This window comes from Eulemur rufifrons, chromosome 1, assembly GCF_041146395.1.
Source record: "Eulemur rufifrons isolate Redbay chromosome 1, OSU_ERuf_1, whole genome shotgun sequence".
Classification (NCBI taxonomy): Eukaryota; Metazoa; Chordata; class Mammalia; order Primates; family Lemuridae; genus Eulemur; species Eulemur rufifrons.
In genome coordinates, this window is record NC_090983.1 from 70,762,534 (window position 1) to 70,784,359 (window position 21,826).

Consider the following 21,826-nt stretch of genomic DNA (forward strand, 5'->3'; position numbering starts at 1 on the left):
CATCCCTCACTACCAAAATCTATTTTGTTCCTATGTTCCATACAGCAAGCGGTCAAAAGTTTATATGGGGAGGGATTCTTGCCCAATTTTACCAAATGTATTTGGATTCTGAGATCAAACAGCAAGACGTACTTGTGTCTAGTAAATCAAAGTCTATATAAAACTGCTAAAACCCCCTAAAATATACCATTGCAAAATACATTATAGAATAGTAGTGTAAATAGTTTTTATTTGCTCATATGCCATGAAAAGACCAGAAAAGTAACATGAATTGCTTTTATAAAACATTTCTAATATTGCTAAGAAGCAGGCCCATTAATAGACAAACAGAAAAGAACATACCAACATTATTGTCTCTTTATAGAATAATAAATAGGCAATTATTTTAACATACGCATGTCAGCATTGAGTTTTGGAAAACAGCTGCTTTTATGGTAAAGGTCCAACTATTTGTGTTACATGTTATGGTCAAATTGGTATTTTCATCAAAATGAATGTTAAGTCAACAGAAAGACAAAATCTTGGCACGTTCTTTTTAAAGTACACATTTATGGAAGTGTGCCCCCAGGTGGCAGTTTAAAAGTAATCTTTCTGTAAATAGGTATGCTAAAGTGAAGTGTGGTAACTGATCCCTAAGCTGTCCTTGTAGTTAAATATATATATTAAAACAAACAAAAAAAACCTATAAGTTAAAATAACATTCAGATTGTATAGCATAGGCTGATGCATTTTTAAACAATATTTACAATATTACCTAGAGGCTTAGGTGGGAATTAAAGAGAAGTGTAAAAACCATAAAAAACACCAATTTCATAGCAAAATATCTGTACATTTAGAAAGATCATATAACTACACATTATCCAAGGAAAAAGGACCTTCACCAAGGGGTTCACATAAGCACAACATAAAATAAGAAATTCAGCGGTTAAATACTATACAATAAACTTTACAATTAATATACTGATGCAAGGTACCAAGAAGGCAAGCCAAAAGCAGAATGTATATTATGAAAAGTACAAATTTAGCTTCAGTCCAGTTTTTGACTTTGGAATGGATCAAGTGCCCTACCAGAGAGGAAGGAAAAACAGTGGCTTAATTGGCCATTTAGTCCCACTGCATATTATTTAAGTATATAATATCAATGTTAACATTTTTCAGTGACTTTATTGCAATTCCCTATAAGTGATCTGGGAAATGCAGAAATAATTTAGCTTTGATACATGATGCCAAATGTATCTTCTCCAATTCACAAAAGGAAAAAAGAAACGAAAAATCCTGCGATTGTCAGAGGAGAATAAGGCCAGGTTCCTAACGCTACTCTGCTAGCAGATGTAACCTTGAATACTTGATAGAGCTAGAAAACTTCTCCCTGGCTAGCAAGGCACCCATTTCTATTATCAGGATTAACCCATAATGGTCCTCAGAAATCCTAACACTGATCACTGAGCTGTTAATTTTAGTGCTAATTAATAAATATATTTGCATTAAAAAGCTGCCTTAAGCTGAAGAACACAGTACTGCAAATAAGTCTTATACAACATTTTATGCCATCATATCCTTGCATTCACACTGGTGAACATCTCTCACAGAGCATCCTTCCCTAGCACAGAAATAGAATGTGAAACTAGAAACAGAGTTTGAGTGACTTGTGCCACTGCAGTTGCATCCTGTTTGCACTTTGCTAGAGCTTGGTTATGGACCAAAGGAGTTTATCGTGTGACTTTTCCCTTCTTCCATGTTGCAAGTCTTTAGAAACACAAAGGTGAATATGGATATGGCTGAAACACAAAATTAATCTGATGCATCCATGTTATTTACAAATTATCAGGAAACCAGGGTGGGCCATCGTGGGACAATCACAATGGCAGGTAATGGATTTAATGTGAAATTTACATTTTGGTTAAAAAAAAATAACATACTGGTGTGTAAAAAGATACCTAATCAAATCAAATCCTATTGCTTTGATTAATCTGAGCAGGTACTTCCATTTTTAGGCACTTGTTAACAAGGGTTCAAAGGAGAGCCCATCATTTTTAAATTCCTATGTGTTTGCTAATTCTGAGCCTTTAAGAATATTTTATGTATTCAAGGCTGCAGTTAAATGATAACACATAAAGTTCACGTGGGCAGTTTTGTTCACGCACACCCTCTATTCATGCAGGCAGATCTTGGGTTCACATCGTTATTTCCGCGCCATTAACAGAACGCAAGTTCTGATCATCAAAGCGCCGCCTGACACTTCTCCTCACCGCATCGGCTCGTCGGTATGGTTGGTTTCTAAGATCTGTAAAGAGGAGAGCTCCAATGAGAGAATAGCAACCTTTACTATCATGTGTCCAAGCAAGACAAAGGCCAGCTGGCAGCCAATCAAAGCAGCTTGTGTAGAAGAGTCAGCTAATGGGCCCTTCAAACTCATCAAGCATTGAATCAAAGACATGTACATTTCCCTTCCATATTTATAATAAAACAAAATGTGACATAGTACTGCTAGGATTCTGGGACTTCAAGAGAGAAAAATACATAGATTATTTTTGTCACTGGCCAGAGAGTCTAGCTGATGTCTTATTTTGAAATTTTTTTTCAATTGGAAGCAGCTGTGTCTTGTTTATTGTCTTTTTTTCTGGAAGCCCGAATATCAGCAATAATTGCAATAAGTTTTAAACTAATAAAACAGACTGCCTTGTCCTGTCTTATCCTTGAAGTTTTAACAAGGAAGGACCCTCAAGGCCTTAGTTTACAGATACAGGTTGTTATTTTCATTTCACTATGCTAGTTGAGGTTATTGTTTTATTCTGTTAAATAGAAACATAATGCTCAATTAACCATTAAATCTAAAGCAAAATCAAACTGCATTTCCTGAACATAGTTTTCTGCCACATTGCCCAGGCTGAACTTGAACTCCTGGGCTCAAGTGATCCTCCCACCTCAAGCCTCCCAAGTAGCTGGGACTATAGGCATGCACCACTATACCCAGCTCTACCACCCAATATTTTTTGTTTCACCAACAGGGAGAGGTTGTATGGGCCCTCCCTACATGTTCCAGTTTATATTCCTAGTGTAAAGCAGAATGCCTGACATTTGGCGGGGTGGGGGGTGGGGGAGGAAGCCTTGTTGAATGAATAAAATCAATCACTGTATACTGGTTTAAGTAGGCATTGCTCTATTGGGATGAAGTGGAATAAACAGGGGAACTTTATGTAAGCATTCTAAATATGAAGGCATGCTTTCTTGAATAGCGCAGGTAGCCCATCCAGCAGGTAGCCTCCTTTTGATGGAGTCAGGGTATTGTGGGGGGAAAAAATTTAAAAGGCTTTGTACTTTTTCCCCATGTCTTGTTTGATTACTATTTATTTCCCTTTCATTAAACTTAGTATTGTTAACTTCTGCTAGGAAACACTCTACTTTTTTTTTTTTTTTTCCTTTGTTGAGACAGAGTCTCACTTTGTTGCCCAGGCTAGAGTGAGTGCCGTGGCGTCAGCTTAGCTCACAGCAACCTCAGACTCCTCCGCTTAAGCGATCCTACTGCCTCAGCCTCCTGAGTAGCTGGGACTACAGGCATGTGCCACTATGCCCGGCTAATTTTTTCTATATAGATTTTTAGTTGTCCATATAATTTCTTTCTATTTTTAGTAGAGACGGGGTCTCGCTCTTGCTCAGGCTGGTCTCGAACTCCTGACCTCAAGCGATCCACCCGCCTCGGCCTCCCAGAGAGCTAGGATTACAGGCGTGAGCCACCGCGCCCGGCCGGAAACACTCTACTTTTATAAATAATACAATTAAACCAGACTGAATCTTTTTTATCCCTTTATCTACTCAGTAAATTGAAAATAGAGCTGATAGAATGTTTGCTCCACCATACCCCCATATTTTAAAATACAGTTTCCTGATATTTAAATTTGGTAATTAACATAAAAACTAGGGTTTCTGGTTTCTTTTGAAAAATTGGAAGCTCCAGCAATAATAGGCCCAAATGGCACAAATAAACTGGAACTGAGACCTATGCTCTCAGGTTCAGCACAGTCCCCACCAGGCCTGTTACCTTCCTGGCTCTTGACATACTGGAATTTGTGACCCTGCCCTACTCCTAAATTCAAGGAAAGAATAGCTTTGTAAGCCCTAATCTTCTCAGCTCCTTTTTCCTACCCAGATTAGTAATGGAAGGTCAGAATTCCACTTTTGGCTAAGGATATGTAGTTTTGTGGTTCTTCAGTCCTCTGAGCAATTAGTTCTAAAGATCCTAATACTTCAAAGGCTGTAGGTCATGTTCGCTGGCCAGGACCTGCTTTCAATCTTTTCAGATCAAAATGGGGTTAACTGAATAACTTGAAAGCCAAGAAGGGGGGTAAGGGAAAGAAGCCTAGCACTCAAAGCAAGTATAATCAGCGAATACCTTGCTCAAGCCATCACACTTGAGAACACAGAAGCAGGCCGAGAAAGAGTCCAACAGAGAGGCTCATGCCTCACATCACTGGAATGTGAGGTACAAAGACTTCTCCCTGGTCAGATTCTCACCAGTATTAACCTCAGCCATAGATTGAAACCATTGATCTGATACAGAGAGAGGAGGAAGCTAAGTAAAAAGTGATGCTTGCCAGCTCTGTGTATCCTCCACCACCGGTGTGCTAGAAGAAATCCTTACCCTCGAGTGAACATTTGGAAATTTAGTGATATTATTCTTCTTTAAGGCTAAACAGAAAAAAAAACAAAAACACAAAATGATGGTTAAATAAAAATGGGATGAAAATGGAAAGCAACTCAACTTAGTGCTTAACATTCCTGGGCACGTTAGCCAACAAAGGAAGACAGTAGGAGGTCATTACTATAAGAAGTGTTAGGTAAAACAAGGGAAGGATAAGTGCATCTTCCCACCCAGCTCTCTGACCACCCAGTTTCAAGCTGCTTTGAAGATTGGCTCCAGAAAGATAGATAATCCAGCAGCAAAACTGACAGCAAACATCAGCCAAGCAGATGAGAGTTTCTAGCCTGTTAATAAGCACTGGTGGGTAAGTACACTGCAGAGCAGGCAATGACACACTATGTCCTTTGAGATGTTCAGAGGTACAACATACACAGTAAGTGCAATTCACAGAATAGTTATGCCATGAAATAAACACATACCCAGTTCCATGTCAATCTCAGCATGAGAGTCTATCAATGGCTGTTTCCAATCAGAGTATGTACTTCCCTTGTCTCTTTTCTAATCAACTAGGCACTGGAGAGAAGTTTGTTCCTTATTAGGCATCGAGAACTAACTAAGCCCAGGAAGTTACTTTTTGTGAAAATTTGATCATTTCTTTTGAATTCTAAGGACAGTGGCCTTTTCTGATGATAGGTATTTATTATCAGTATTTCTGGTGCCACCATCCTGACCAAAGAACCAGATCCAAATATGTCATCACAGAAGAAATATCCTGGGTTTGACATGGAATAGAGCCACCAATGAAGAGGCATGAATAAGATGGTGGGGAGCACCTAGGCCTTTGTTTTCACTTCCTGCCTCACAGCTTTTCTCCAACATGGAATTGCTGATAGTTCAACTTGGGCATGAAACTCAGAGGGAGTAGGTGACCTGCCCAGGGTAGGGTGCTGTGAGGCTACGGCTTGCCTAAATCAACATATTCAGGTTTTCTAGGTCAAAAGAGCTCCCTGTGTTAGCTCATATTATGAATTCCATCATACTATGGACTATAGGAGACAGTTAAAGAAAGGACCAGTTTACAGCTGTGTGTAGTTCATCGTTCCTTCTACAAATCATCTTGCAACTTTAGAGCACTTTGCGTTCCTGAGCACTTTTGTACAGCAGGTCATTTTATTATCAAAACGTGTTAACTGGGTACAAAAGAAAGGGGTTATTAGGTCATTAAATATGAAATGTCCGATTTCTAATCAAAAGTGTAGTTTATTATATATATCTCAAACAAGAAGCAGTACAGTTAATCAAAGTATACAACTAAACTATCAACACAGTTTTGTCATTTTATTGTAGCTTGCTTATGCCAGCAGCGAAGAATTCTGGAGAGCAAGTAGCGATGAAATCATGAAATCCGGAAAGCGTTTTCCACAGCTGGTTGAGAATTGCATATTTTGCCTTGCAAGAAGTGGTCCAAAGCCTGGACAAAGTGGTAGTTACTGGGCGTTAAGGTCTGGTGAATACAGTGGATGACAGAGAGTTTCCAAGTCCAGCTTCTGTAGTTTGAGCTGCGTTGTTTGTGCGGCATGCGGTCAAGAGGATTGGCCTAGCTTTATTGACCAATCTTGAGTGCTTAACTGCAAGCATTCTCAAGATGTTTGGTCCAATTGGTTGTGGTAGACATCCTCTGTAATCGAATAACCAGGTTTCACGAAGCTGTAGTGGACAATACCAGCGCTGGACCACCAAACAGACAGCATTAGCTTTTTTTGATGAATATGTAGTTTTGAACTGTTTCAACACTTTCATCTTTAGCCAATCATTGTGCCAAATGCTGTGACAGTCAAAAAGAATCCATTTTTCATCACATGTAACAATACAGTATAGACCTAGCATTCTGGGAGGCCAAGGCAGGAGGAGGACTTGAGCTCAGAAGTTCGACACTAGCCTGAACAAGAGTAAGACCCCATCTCTACTAAAGATGGAAAAAATTAGCTGGATGTGGTGGCACATGCCTATAGTCCCAGCTACTAGGGAGGCTAAGGCAGGAAGATCGCTTGAGCCCAGGATTTTGAGGTTTCAGTGAGCTATGACGCCACCACTGGACTCTAGCTGGGGGGACAGAGTGAGATCCTAGCTCCAAAAAATAAAAAAATAAAAAATAATACAGTGTAGAAAAATGGTCCACCTTTATGTCGTGACAGCAAAGAAAGGCAAGCTTACAGATAATTTCTCTTCTGACACTCATTTAATTCATGCAGAACCCATCTATCCAGCTTCTTTACCTTGCCAATTTGTTTCAAACGGTCCAATATTGTTGGAATAGTAACATCAAACTTTGCTCCTAATTCACACATAGGTTGAGATGGATTTGTTTCCACTACAGCTCTCAGCTCATCATTATCCATCTTGGTCTCAGGTAGCCCACATGGCTCATTTTCAAGATTAAAATCACCAGAATGGAACTTCTCAAACCATTGACATACTATGCATTCATTAGCCACATCCTTCCCAAACACTTCATTGATACTTCGAGCTGTCTGCACTGCATCAGTTTCACAATGGAACTCATATTCGAAAATAACACAAATTTTTGACTTACCCATGGTTTCACAAAAATTGCTCTAAAAAAAAAAATGTGAAAGATAATCACAAGCCACACAAAAATTGCTCTAAAAAAAATGTGAAAGATAATCACAAGCCACACAAAAATTGCTCTAAAAAAAAATGTGAAAGATCACAAGCCAAAATGTGCGTTTGAAAGACTGAGGATGTACCTTCACAATATGAGGATGTACCTTCACAATAAAAATAAAACAAGAAGTGACAGAGTGAAAAGTCAGAGATATCAACTGTCAAACTTAGTACTTCAGGAAATTGGACATTTCATACATAATAACCTAATATATGTAAACCTATAACAACACAGTAAGTGCTCAATAAATGTTAGGTACAGTAGTTATTGTTATTAAAGACTGTCATTTTGTGTTCAAAGATGTATTCTACAAACAATCTACTTGGTCCCAATACTGATTCTCAAAGAAGTATGCTATTTACTATTTTTCAGAAAATCTCTGCAAGCAATTCATTAATTCAGCTGTTACATACACCCAGACCCGTCACCGTAATATGGATACACCTATGTATTGAAGTGTGAGTGAGCAGTACTGACGGAAATGCAAAACCATGCAGCACAAGGACAACACAAAACATAACATGATGGAGATGGCAATTCCATGCTAGCATGGTGATTGGCCCTGACAGACACACAGAGGGGGACATAAGAGGTCAAAAAACCTGTAGCAACCTTTTAAAGCATCAGGCGAGAAAGAGTAATAGTTTAGTAATGGTATTCCTCAGTGAGAACAGGTTCGCAGAAAAACCGAGAGCCACGCTTGGCGGTGCGAGCAGTAAAGGGCACAGTCTTCAGCGCTGCATGGAAAATGACAGCCAAACAACACAAACAGAAGAGAGAGAGAGTAAAAAGCCAAAATCTACTGCATTAGTACATGGTTAGTGCTTTGTTAATCATTCCCGGGGATGGGGTGGGGGAGGGGGCAGGAAAGGGGAAAGGAATACATATTCAAATTAGTTCATAAAAGTCCAAAAGAGTTAATCTGGGGCTTGGGAGTGGGGCAGAAAATGGAAAATACTCCAAGGAGAATAGCAATTGCCTTTTAAGTAGATATTCATTCACCTCCTCTGGTAGATTAATGGTTTAGGTCAGGCAAATAGGAAATGTACATTCCATTCATTTTATAAAGCCAGGTGTCCTTGGGATGGAGAACACATTAATGAAAAAAGAACTCCAAGTTCTTAATGTGCAGGGCTGGATGCCTCCCTGCCTACAAGTTAATTCTGTGGCACTGAGACCCAAGACGTGCTTACCTAGGGAGGAGATCTCTTCCTGGTCTTGCTCAGAGTAGAGTTTCTCCTCCAGTGTGGTGGAGGCAAGGAGAGATGCTAAACAATGGGGGCTTTATCTGCAAGCCACTGCAGGGTGTACACCGAGATACCAATGGGCACACATGTGTGCAATGTGTGTGCACCGTGCGTAGAAAATGGCATTTTCACCAGCCACTGTCCCACTCACTCAGCACTTACACTGCTTTAATCTGGCAAGGGATTTTCTTATTGACTTCCTTTTTAATGTATCTAATCTATCTAATTATCTATTTAATTTTCCTGGGTCTGAGCTGTTGAGAAAAATTTGTGGTTTTGACAGTTTGGGATCCCAATTTATAATGCTGACTGAGCTATAACAAGAAATGAGAAGTCAAAAGTCTAGAAATTATATTTTCAAAAAATGAGGACAATTTGGGAAAATGTGAATAATGACTAGATATTTGATACTAAGGAACTGTTAGATTTAGGGAAGTATGATAATACTGTGGATGTGTTTTTGTTTTTAGGAGTCCTTATCTTTTGAAGATACATACTGAAATATTTCCAAATGAAATTACGTATCTTGGACTGTGCTTCAAAATAACCCCATGGCTTAGGCATGGGGGGCGGGGGGTAGGGCACACGTGTACGGGATTGGTTATGACTTGATAATCGTTGAAATAGATGAAGGGTACATGGGATTTCACATTGTTCTCTGTGCTTTTGCATAGTTTTGGACCATCCCATAATAAAAAGCTTTTAAGTAACTGGAAGCTGACAACATTCATGTGCAACAGACATGAAAGAAAAGTCACTTGCTGCCACTGTTACAAGACAGTGGCTCAAGTTATCATTCTGATCTGTAAGAGGATGTACAGAAACCTGGGAGAATTGGTTCAAAGAGAAAGCATTAAGCTAGAATTTAATCGGACAAGAACCAAGCTGGGTTAAGCACACTTCTTAGCTAATAGAACCACCAGTCTCCAACCCTGGGCTAGAAGCCTGTTGGCTCATCCCAGTGAAAGTACCTAGTGACTTTAGCTACTGTGAATGAGCACAGAGGCTTTAAAAGAGCAGGCCTGGACTGTGGTTAGTACAGAGCTGAATGGGTCTTATCCACAGTACTTATTTATTAATCAGGCAGGTGGGTAGGAGTGGCTGTGAGGAGGAAAATGATGACAAATTAAAAACAATTAGGAGAAGGAGCCCTGCTGAAGCCTACGGGGTTCTAATGATATTGAAAAATAAAGATTTTTCAGAGAGTGTTGGGGCAGGCAGTAGACATGTTACTATAAATATTTTTCAGACCCTAGCATGGAGTCTCTCTGCATAATTCTGGATCTGAATAAAGTCAACTTGCCAACCCTGGACAAAAGCAGCTGCAAATCTGCATACAGCCCAGTCCAGGGGAGGCCAGTGGGATTCTCCAGGGGTCACAGTGAGGAAATATCCTTTACCTGTGATAATATCTTCAATGGCACCATCTTTTCCCTCATATACATGTCTGTTATCTTTAACTTGTCGCCTTCTTAATTCTGCAATTAACTCTTGCTGCTGTCTCTTTGATTTATGGGAAGGAGACTGAAAAGAAAGAAGGGTGAGATGTTAGCGGGGCCAGCACCCACTGGGAGTTTGTGGAAACTCACAATGCGCCTGAGCATTATGTTACTTATAAGCAGCCTTAGCCAAAAACACACACGACACCACCCCAAACATTCTGCTCAAACACTGAAAAACTCAGAAAGCTTGTGGGAAGAAAACAAACTTTCACTGAAGAACACACAAAACTCCACCTGGCAGCAATGGGAACCTGGCAACAAGAGGCAGCTGGGAGTAACCACAGGCTCCGTAAACGTTGGTGCAAAGGATCAGGAGGAAGGAAAGTTCAGCTTGTCAGCCTTTTGCGATCTTTGCCTACGATGCTGCCCCCCAGCTATCAAGGCCAGCACCAGTGGGCATCCACACGAAACCTCTGGGTGCTAAGCCCTCCAGTCATCGGGCCATCTGCTGTGGCCTCTGCATATCCAACTAAGATTTAAGTTCCAGTTCTCCATAAACATAGAAACGCTACACATGCTTCATTCCAGAAGGTGCTGAACAGAGTAATAAATGCACAAATTTCCATTTGCCACGTTTCCGTGCCAGAGAAGGGCACGGCAAGGATCCCGACCGAGCGCATCTGGCCGGCTGCCCTGCTTGCTCAGGGGTGTCAAGCCCTCTCCTCGCAGGGCGCCCATCCCAGGAGCCTGGCACTTCCTACCTTTGGGTCCTGCTGCTCCATCAGAGCCTCTTGCTCCAGGAGTTTTTCCATGAGAGCTTGTTCCTGCTTTTTCCTCAGCTCGTTTTCCTCCTCTGCTTGCTGGGTGAATCAAAAGAACCAAAAAGATCGTGTCAACGGAGATGACAGCAATCAGGATTTTTAAGTCATTCTTCGAGAATCCTTAGTGAGTCAGGAATGAGAATGAACGGAAGGCTGAGGACACCTACGCCTGGTGCCTGTGTTTAACTCTGATCCTGCGTCTCACTGTTCATCTGTTGTCTCTCTTCAAAAGCTGGGAGTTGCGATGCGCCTCACGCAGAAGTCCTTCCCTGGCCACCCTGTCTCTGCTCGAACTGCCTCTTAGTCAGTCCCACATGTCGGGGGGAACCTACCGTTTTGGCAGCTGTGCTTGGTGATTTTCATGTGAGTTTGTTTCCCTTCCAGAATGTGTCTGCCTACCTGCAGCTTCTCTGAAAACAGATGTAAGATCCCTGTGCCGCCTGCCCACTGCATGGGGGGACCCTCCATTCCCTTGGTCTCTTGTTCCCTTTAGGGGCCTCACCGCAGTGACACTCGTGGGCTCTCAACCCATAGCTTCCTCCTTCCCAAGGGAGGCAGAGGGACTAACTCGTCTGACAAATCCAGGAGAAGACCCTGAACTCGCCTCAGCACAGCCCTCTTGGGCCCTCTCTCTTTTGAAGCCAGCCTCCCTGAAGACACTTTAAACTGTCGAGCTGTGAAATGATGGGTGAGGCATCTATCTAATTCAGGGCTGAAGTTACAAGTTCACAGATATCACATCCTCCAACCCAGCTTTTATCAGTAATAAAATTTACATCTGGATCTCTGTTGCTTTTGTCTTAAGCTTCACTTTGGTTCATACTTGGGAAGGGAAAAGAGGGACAATGTCCTAAAACCCCAATCTCTCCCCACAGAGTCCCCAGGTCGGTGACAGGCTGGGAGGTCATTCCTCACGTGCAGGGCCACGGAAACATCCTGCAAGGTCACTGCCTGACGAGCGTCTCAGCGAGCGGCTGAGAAGACCACAGGGAATGACAAGGTGGAAGGGGCGTGCTGATGGACAGGCTGGGACTGCGACACCCCTCAGACCACCAAGGGCAGCTTCTCTTTTCCTCTGCTCCACGCCTCAAGCTGTGAGACCACCTCCCAGCCACTTCCCAGCCCATCTTACCCAATTTTAAAATAGCATGTATTTTCTCTTTTGACTTCAGACTTTCAAGTTTTTATGTGGAGAAATGTGGTCACAGCACATGACAAGAGCCACTTCGGGCCGTCTCTGCAGCACACAGCACTGCCAGCCAGTGGGCTGCCGGGCACCACCAGCAGCAGCAGCTGGTGGCCAGTGACAATGTCATTGCTCACAGTTCTCAGTGTCTTGCACGTGGAGTTTGCGCTGTGTTTGTGTTCATCCTCACTGCCACGGACACCTCCGTTCTACTAGCAGCTTGTGACATCACTGCTACGCTAAGCCATGCTGAGAGAAGATGACCAAACATTTTGACCCTTGAATTTTCAGTAAAAGCCCCAAGAATAACTCTCCAAAGCATCGGCCCCTGGTGGTGTTAGGGAAGTGTCCCCAATTCTCAATGGGGTTTTTCTCAAAAATGTAGGTAACCCCACCACATCCCTCCTCCCCTCTGCAATAAACACTCCTCCTTCCTCCACCAACGTTAACAACATTATATGTAGACGAGCCCGGACTGTGGAGTTTCCTAGGTGGGCTAAAATCTCCTAACACCCTTTTTGTCTTTTCTCAAAAGACAACTTCCTCTGACACATGCCTCCTTGGGTCACATGCCTTTTCAAGACCATAGCCCTGGATTCTGTCCAAGAGGGCCTTTCCTGTAAAGGAAGGGCCATTTGTTGATCCCGATTAAGAAACAAGAGAGCACCCATCTTTAGCAGCATCACCCTCCAGGCTACACTAAAGAAATATTGGTCTAACAGGCCTTATGGCCTGGGCCAGGACTAACAGGCAGGCACCTTTGCCACAGCCCAGGGTCACTTCCACCCGTTAAATAACTCCATGGGGGGTCTGAATTTCCTAAGCCCTTCACCTCGCTTGCCTGGGTGAATGGTCAACGGGGCAGCAGTGGTCTTGGGGCATCCCACTTGCCCCACGGGGGCAGACAAGAGCTTTTGCTTTCTGGCTGAGGCCCAGGATTGGCTCGGTGCAGAAAGGGGCGGTCGGGCCTGAGGGCCCCAGGAGCTCTCAGCCTCCCCGGGGCCAGAGACCGCTGTCTCACACAGACCACTGGATCTGCTACCCGAAGGAGCTAGGCGGCCTCTGCAGAGCAGGTGAGGCTCAGACACATTTCAAGGACAGCACCTGCTTGAGAAATAATGACAAGGAGGACTTTAAAGGACATCCTCTTCCAATTTACCTTATAGGCTTTCACAAAGCGGACGAAGACAGGAAAGAAGACCGAGGGTGGTGTTGTCTTGGGGTTTTCTCCAAAATACTTCACGACATCATCAAAGGCATCCTGTGAAGCAGCAAATTTCTCTTGAATTTCATTAGTTCCAATACTTGAACTTGATGCTCTGGGGGCAGAGCTGACGCAAAGCAGCAGCCACGAGACAGCGGCTCCCGCAGCTTCCCACCTCCGTAGCCCCCCTCACCTCCCGCCATTTTCTACCTCCTCAGAGGCAACCAGAGGAGTGGGACAGTGGGACACAGCCGCTGATCTCCAGGACCTCCTGCTGCTTCTACACACTCACACGCACCCACACCAAATGAGAAACCATTTCTTCCAAGAGTTTCCAAGGCCATGATAGAACCCCTTAAAACCAACAAGGGGAAAAAGGATTGTAGAAGTCACTCTGACTCTGTATCCCGGTCCTTTGTTTCACTGCTCCTTACAATCCCCACGTAGGGGACACTCAGGCTCTGCTTAAACTCTTCTGTGATACAAGACTGCCCCAATTCAGAGGCCATTACATCTGCTGAGTTCCCCCAACACTCTGCCTCACTCCTACAGGGATGTGCAGTTCATTCTGTTTTACAGGTTTGCCTACACATCAGCAACCCCTGGGGTAGGCTACGATTCTGAGGTCAAGATCTACAGAAACCCAATGCCCCAGCAACACTGTTTTGCCGAGCACAGGCCTGACACGGGCTGGCTGAACCGGATCCAGGACCCATGCTGGAGGGAGTGTAGGCATGGAAAGACGGGCAGAGAGGGCCTTTGCCAAAGAGGGTCAAGTCCCTGAATTAGAAAAGGACAACACTGGAAACAATCCCCCCATAATAAATTATCAGCTACATAAGACATCTACTCTCCAGACAGAGGGAAATGGAACATTTTTCCCTCAACCCCGGGTCTGTGCCTCAGGTGGCTTTAAGGGGTCCAATCTCTCCTCTGCAGGTGTCGAGGGCACCAGTACTTACCTGTGCGATCTTGGCATCGTCCTGCAGCTTCTTTAGCTTTCCCTCGTTGTTGAGGATGAACTCCTTCAGCAGCGTGTTGTGGTCGTGCATGGTGTACTCCCTCTTGGTCAAGTCCATGCCCCTCTGGAGCTCCTTGACATCCAGAAGAACATTCTCAAGGGAGACTGAAGTACAGAAAGCAACGTCCCATGAATCGCAACCAGGAAAGTCAAAACCACAGTGAGTCTGGCTGCTAAGCCAAGTTCTCAGTAGAAGGCCGACCCAAGGGCCCTAGGTCTAGTTTTCAGCTTTTAGCACAGAGATCTTTTAATTAGAATAATTCACACTGCCAAGAACTGCATTAAATTCTCCGTGTGCACTAATTCATTTGCACCATTAGCCCATTCTGTCAGAGGAAATGCAGCATAAAGAGGTTATGTGGTGGCCCTCAGTCACACAGCCAGTAGATGGCAGAGAAGTTCAGGTAACAAACATGGACTCTAAATCCTGTGCTGGTGCACAACTATTCCATGTCTCTTACAGGAAATAGCCTATTAGCTGGCCTGTAGGTTCTGAGGTCCTTATCTATGACAGGCCCAAGATCTTTTATCCTCTCTCAACTCTTTTGCATTTCTGTGACTCTCCAGCAGGGGGCAGCATGTGGTCTGTTGACCGTAGTCTGCATTAACCACTAAGACCCAGAGCAACCTTGGACAGCTTCTTTATTAACCCTTCCTTGCTTTGGAAAGGTTTAGCATGAACCTTTCCATCTGCACATTCCTGGAGCCTCCCGAGCCAACCTCGCCCACGGGGGTCGGACCCCACCGCTGGCTCCCCGCTGCCTGACTCAGCTCTGCACGCGGAAGAATTACAAGACAATGCAGTACGTCTGCCCCTCACTGTACTCACACTGTCTTACTGATTCCCTAATACTTACGATGGTGCCATGAAGGTACACAGAAGGCACTCAAAAGTGCTCATTGGATACATGGAGTGAGTGCACACGAGTGAAGGTATAAAGAATCTGCACTGGCCAATCAGGGTACCAGAGAGCAAACAGAACAGTTGAGCCAGGGGGCACCCCAGGCTCCCAACTTTTCCCACTGATTTCTTTTTAAGAATACTTTTTGGGAATCTCATTTGGGCCCCCACAAAACGTGCTAGTACTAATTAGTAAAGTAGAAATTTACTCTTTAACTTTTTTAAAAATTAGAATTGTGATGCTTAAGAGCCTCTAATTTAGGCAAAGGGAAACCTGACAGGAGGAAAACTACTCTACCAGAACAGAAACTCTGCTAACGGCCTACATGAGCCCCAAGCCCTCAGCAGGTCTGTCCGGCCTGCGCTGCACGGTTCTTCACAGTCGCAGAATCATTTCCGTCTGCCTCTCAGTCTCCACCAGGGCTCTGGCAGCAGCGATCCCAGTAACAGTATATCATCTCATTCATTCACTTGTTTACGCTCATTCATTTATTCTCAACATCCAATTTGCCAGGGGCCGAGGGAATTATAAAGATAAATAAAAAAAACCTCATGTGCCCTTAAGAAGTACACAGGATGCAATCAACATGCAAATTTTTGTAATGAAATTTGAGAAATCTTGTACAAGAGGGCAATACGGAATGCTCTTTAGTAAGAATGAAGCAGCAACAGCCATTTACCCTGGCTGAGGAAGTCACAGAAGTCCTGCCCTCAAAAATTCTATTAACCTGGGGTAGGCCTGGGGATCTAAATTTATAATAAATACTGGCTGCTTATGCTTCAAGATCACAATTTGAGAATCACAGCCTGTAATTAACTCCAAGGTCAATTTGCATATCGTTCCTTTTTCTAGCCTAATACTCTTTTGGGAAGACATGGTACATTGGAGGATACACTATATGAGAAGTAAGAAGCCTTGGGTTCAAGCCCTACTTCTATCACTTTCTACCCATGTGACCTTGAGCATGACATCTAACCTCCAACAATGTCAATTTTCTCACCTTTAGCATGGGGACACCAGTACCTTGTACATCCCAGCTATTGTAGAGTCACCGATGATTTAAATGAGGAACTGTATAACTGTCATAACAAAGTAGCAACCAAGAAGTACTGACAATTTAATTAGTATTCAGGGCAAAGGTACCATACCTGAGCAAGTGAAATGGCACGAAATCAAATCAAAAGTGTTTGTTAGGGTGGCGATTCTCATTCTCATGTTTCATACAGCAGCAATAGAATAAAAAGGACAGTGAATAAAAGAGGAAAGGTACACAAGTCACAAAGACCTGGATCTTTACAGAGCGGACACAGAGGGATCACCTCATGCCCACATTCAATATTGCTCTCGGGGGTGGGCGACACCACAGCCGACATGTTCCAGCACAGAGCTTCTGACATCTTCGCCTTGGCTTTTTAAATGGGTTCTGAAGAGCATTTGTTTAAGCCAGGAATGGTTCCCCCACGATTAAAGGCACTAAATACTCAAGAGTAATGTTAATAGCCGAAATCAAGTACCTGCAGCAGCTTTTTCCACGTAATGAAGCTCATTATAAAACAGGGACACTTGGTGATATTTTTCTTTTACAACATTTGATATATAGTGCAGCAGCGTTTGTTTTCGGTCTGTTGACTTTGTATCTAAGAGCTGAAAACAGAAGGGAACGCAGGTTAGGCGCAAGAGCAAAGGATGACGGGAGAGCTTCCCACCAGATGATGATTTCTGACCCAGAGCAAATAACTGCGTACAGTCACCCACTGGGGACAAAAAACATTCCCAGAGGAGATTCAATTTGTTCTTTAGTGACGTGCTAAACTTTGGGGATAACTCAGCACCTTAGAATGGTTCACAACCTTCTTCTACGGTAGTTCCCCCTTCTCGGCGGTTTCACTCTGTGGTTTCAGTTATCCACAGTCAACCACGGTCCAAAAATATTAGGTGGAAAATTCCAGAAATAATTCATAAGTTTTAAATTGTGCACTACTCTGAGTAGCCTGATAAAATCCTGCACCGTCCAGCTCTGTCCTTCCCAGATGGCGACTCCGCCCTTTGTCGGGCAGATCCATGCTGGAGACGCTGCCCATTGGCCACTCAGCAGCCGTCCGGCTTGCCAGGTTCACTATTGCCTATCGTGGCGCTTGTATTCCAGTAACCCTTGTTTTACTTAATTGTTCTATTTTATTATTCGTTATTGTTGTTAATCTCTCACTGTGACCAATTTATAAATTAACCTTTATCACAGGTATGCATGTATAGGGAAAAACATAATATACAGACAGGGTTCAGCACTATCCGAGGTTTTAGACATCCAGGCGGGGGGGTCTTGGATCATATCCCCCGTGGGTAAGAGAGAACTGGCTACTGCGCTTACATGAACCCTCCCGGCCCTGCACACCTGCTATCCCACCTCCCCTGGCTGACAAGCAGGAAGATTCCAGTGTCAGTGCTCTTCACAGCGAAGGGCCGGAGTAGAAGTGGAACGTAGAGCCTGCAGGTGTATGCAGGTGCCTACTCTAGGGCAGGTTCCTGCGCTGCAGTTTTTACACTTAGCTCAGCTCCTGCCTTATTCCCCAGCCTCTGATGACCCAAAACAGGTACGCATAACTGACCAAGATCTGGCAGGGGCCAGAACTGTGACTGACCGGACACTCCCTATCAAATGACCACATCTCCCTGGACCGGGGACTCGACCCACTGCCCAACCTTCTCAGGTGGCAGTCACAGTAGGCCTGCACAGCCTGGAGAGGAGCACATGCAGAATTTTCTGGAGTCTTGTTCACCTAAGTGAGGTGACTCTAAAAAGTAGAGTACCTTTTTCCATGCAGCAGCAAAAAAAAATATATTTTAAAGAAAATACAGAAAAGTATTTTTTAAAAAGCAGTTTGAAAAAATTCCTTTAAGATTTTAACCTATTTCCATTCAGTCTTTTTTCCTATAATTTTACTAAATTAAACTATATGCATATAAAACTGTATCTGTATATTAAACTGTGTCTGTATATGCCTGCTTTCTTGTCTAGACACAAAATTATCCATTTCTTTGAGCACTCTTCATAAATATTTTAACAGTTCAAGAATAGTTCACTGTATTAGCTATTGCTAAAGCACATTTAATCATTTCCCACCATTGTTGGACTTTTCAAACTGTTGCTAATTATTTGTAATTATACATAAAATACAGCATTCATAATTCAGACACTTAAGAAAAGATTCCTAGAAATGGAAATACTGGGTGAAAGGGCATGAGTATTTATAGGTTCTAAGTGCTTACTGTCAAATGCTGTTCCAGAAAATTTGTGCCAGTTGATCCTCCCACTGGCAGAGAATCTTCATCAAAACGTCCCACCCCCACTGCCAAGAGCTGACTCTCCCCCTCGTCCCCAGGACTTAATCTCTGCCAGCTGTTTGTACTTCACATAGCTCTCATATTTCCTTTAGTCCACTCACCAGATCTAGACTCTGAAGTTTAAATCCATAAACTGCTCCTCTTTTGCTGCTATTCATGTAGTTTCCAAGGGCCAAGATGATCTGCAAAAGAGACAGAGAGACAGAGAGACAGAGAGAGAGAGAGAGGCGTATCAGTATAGCATCCCAGGCACTGGAATACAGCAGACAAGGCAGCTCTTCATGTATGTACACAAGGAAAACTTCACTTGCCTCCAGAATTTTCTTGAGTTTCTGGGATGACTTTATAGAGACAGATGCTGCTATAATTGCATGTAGTTGCTAGATTCCAATCAAGGAAAGGAAAAAGGGGGGAAAGACATGTTAAAAATTAGAGACTAAAAATTAACACAGAAGAAAATAAGCTTATATTTAGAGCATAAAGTCTTTTTTTTTTTTTTTTTTTTTTTTTTTTTTTTTGAGACAGAGTCTCACTCTGTTGCCCAGGCTAGAGTGAGTGCCGTGGCGTCAGCCTAGCTCACAGCAACCTCAAACTCCTGAGCTCAAGCGATCCTCCTGTCTCAGCCTCCCGAGTAGCTGGGACTACAGGCATGTGCCACCATGCCCGGCTAATTTTTTCTATATATATTTTTAGCTGTCCATATAATTTCTTTCTATTTTTTAGTAGAGGTGGGGTCTCGCTCTTGCTCAGGCTGGTCTCGAACTCCTGAGCTCAAACAATCCGCCCACCTCGGCCTCCCAGAGTGCTAGGATTACAGGCGTGAGCCACCGCGCCCGGCCTAGAGCATAAAGTCTTAATTATGAGATTCTACTTTTCCTAAGCATTAGTCGTCCTGCTATGTCCTAGGTAACCATATCGTTACACACAAGGTCTTCTCTAAAACTATTCGCAATAACAAGTAACATAAGAACTTGCTTATCACAAAATCTGTAACCATAACCAGCAAGATCCAGAGTTAAGAGCCAACAGCTTCTTCTAGCAGAACTCGATTCCCTGCTCACCATCTCTAATCATGTCATACAATTTATATGTTTAAATCAATGGAGCGATCAAGAATGAAAAAGAAAAAAAGCACTGGGATTCAATACCCTTCACAAGTTCTCAGAACATGTTTATACTACCATGATCAGTAATTAACAAGTTTATTTCGAAACAGACTTGGGAAAGAACTGAAGTGTATGATATTCTTAAGTCTCCACCAGATTAACACAAGGGAATGAGAGACAGTTGGCTATTATTTCTACATCACCACAGTCTACTATAACAAACTTCCGAGAAAGAAAACTCTCATGGTGAATTTAATGCTTCCAACAAAAGCTTAGGAGTCTGCTCACTAAAGATATGGATCATTTTTAGAAATGAAAGCCACATTTGCCGTTCTGCCAACCCAGCTGGAGGACTAGCATCTTCAGGAGGGAACCAAATTTGGGTTTTCCTCGTCCTCTGTGCTGAAGTGTCTTTTGAAATCCAGAGGACATCTGTAGCCACCAGAAGAATAGCAATATGGAATATGGAAATTCACCATTTTTCAAATTTACTTTGCATATATAATGTGGAAAATAGGGCTGAAAATAAAAATCCAATCTAGAAAGTTCTGGGAAGGAGTCTTTAGAGCCCATCGCACTGAGTAAAATTCAGAGAGAAACTTTAAAAAAATGATTTTGTATCTCTTAAGACCCCCTGCCCCGCTTCCAGAGTTGGTCCACTCACAGGAGTCAGCATCTGAATGCTTTCAGCAAAGTTCCCAATGAAAGCCATGATGGTCATCTTCTGCATGAGCCTCTCGATTTTACTGAACTGCATCATGAACCGATCTTCATCCGACAAGTTCTCCAGGGGCTTCCTTTCCCGCTCATAGAGCCGAAGCACTTTCACCTCATTCTCAGTTGGCAAGAATCGCATCAAACATTCTACAAAGTCTACAGGCAGTGTCTTCAAGTCAAATCTGAAGACGGATGTGGACACATTAGCATTAGAGGGAAAACCTCCCACCCCTTTTTGACCACACATCCCTCTGGTCCAGCCCCTCAACGACCAAGTCAATGAACCTACAATTTCTACAGCTGTGCGGTGAAGCCCCACCCTGGCACTGGTTCCTGACTATGCATCAGGCACTTTAACTGATTCTTCCTGAAAACCTGGACCTTATCAGAATTGCTATCCTTGTTTATTAAGCTATTGGCATAGATCTAAGCCTTTAGAAATCAAGAGTAAATGACAGTAGGAAGAGGTAGAATAAAAGCTGAAGCACCTGATGGTTAGGTGGTTTGAGGACACAGTTTATAAGCACTGTGAAGTACTGCTAATTAAGGACATTAACACTGTACATGTTATCATGAAGTATCTGGTGAATTCTGTCAAACATTTCAATTAAACCAATAGTCTGGGATTATTTTTTTCTTCTTTGGGAAGAAAATGCACCAAAATACCTACACTAAATGAATGTTTTGGGTTAAGTGCATAAATTTGTTGAAGGAATACCAGGTCTTCGTGGATGTATGCTCACTTTGAACACGTGAAATATTTGCTACACCTCTATTCTCAATTATTCTCTGGACAATCTTTCTTCAGTTAAATAACAGAATTACACTGAATCACCATGACAACATGGCATATCAAGATTAAAAACCAGACTGCCTATCCAGTTTCAATATCAGAAATCAGAACAGACTATAGGAGGCAATACACTGTTAGATTTCGACCCTGGCTGAAGACACGAAATTGGAACAAAGGATTTCTCAGGGTCATTTACACCTCTAAGAGTCTCTAATCAAGATTTATGAAATAGCAGTTTATGAAGAATTACTTCCTAAAACATTTTATAACATCCTTATCACACTTGAAAGTCACCATGGCCACAAGAAGAGCAGAAAGATCCTTTAAATAGAGAAGTAAAACTGATCCCTTCCATACAGTTCAAGAATAAAAAAAGAACATTAAAATGTCCTGAAAGTTCTAAAAGCAACAGAATTCACATTCCTATTGTTATGAATTAGAATATGCAACTGTATCATATTTGTATCTGGCCTTGAACTGTATCATTCCACAAATGCCATCAAATTTGTATCCAATAAATCTGGATAAAATCCAGATACTCCAGAGAAAACTGACATTTTCTCCCTTTTCTTAACATCTGCAACACTCAGCTCAACTTTCCTTTTATGTAAGCATTGCTGTTGGCCTATACAGGAGAGCAGACCAAGATAATAAATGATGTCACAATCCAGATGTTATTTTTCTAAAACAATTAATTACTCATTTTAATAACAGCACTCC

At 42.7% G+C, this 21,826-nt stretch overlaps 1 protein-coding gene across 1 annotated transcript in view; it reads right to left on the reverse strand.

Moving 5' to 3' along the window:
• Positions 1–209: 209 nt before the first annotated feature.
• Positions 210–21,826, reverse strand: part of FMNL2 (formin like 2) — a 296,967-nt gene continuing 275,350 nt past the window's right edge. Inside the window, exons 18-26 of the mRNA XM_069472569.1 lie at positions 20,261–20,495; positions 18,802–18,870; positions 18,592–18,672; positions 16,663–16,792; positions 14,188–14,351; positions 13,181–13,282; positions 10,776–10,874; positions 9,973–10,096; positions 210–2,284 (exon numbers count right to left, since the gene is read on the reverse strand). Of these exons, the coding sequence (XP_069328670.1) occupies positions 2,175–2,284; positions 9,973–10,096; positions 10,776–10,874; positions 13,181–13,282; positions 14,188–14,351; positions 16,663–16,792; positions 18,592–18,672; positions 18,802–18,870; positions 20,261–20,495 (1,114 nt within the window). The 3' untranslated portion in view covers positions 210–2,174. The remainder of the gene's footprint in view (positions 2,285–9,972; positions 10,097–10,775; positions 10,875–13,180; positions 13,283–14,187; positions 14,352–16,662; positions 16,793–18,591; positions 18,673–18,801; positions 18,871–20,260; positions 20,496–21,826) is intronic.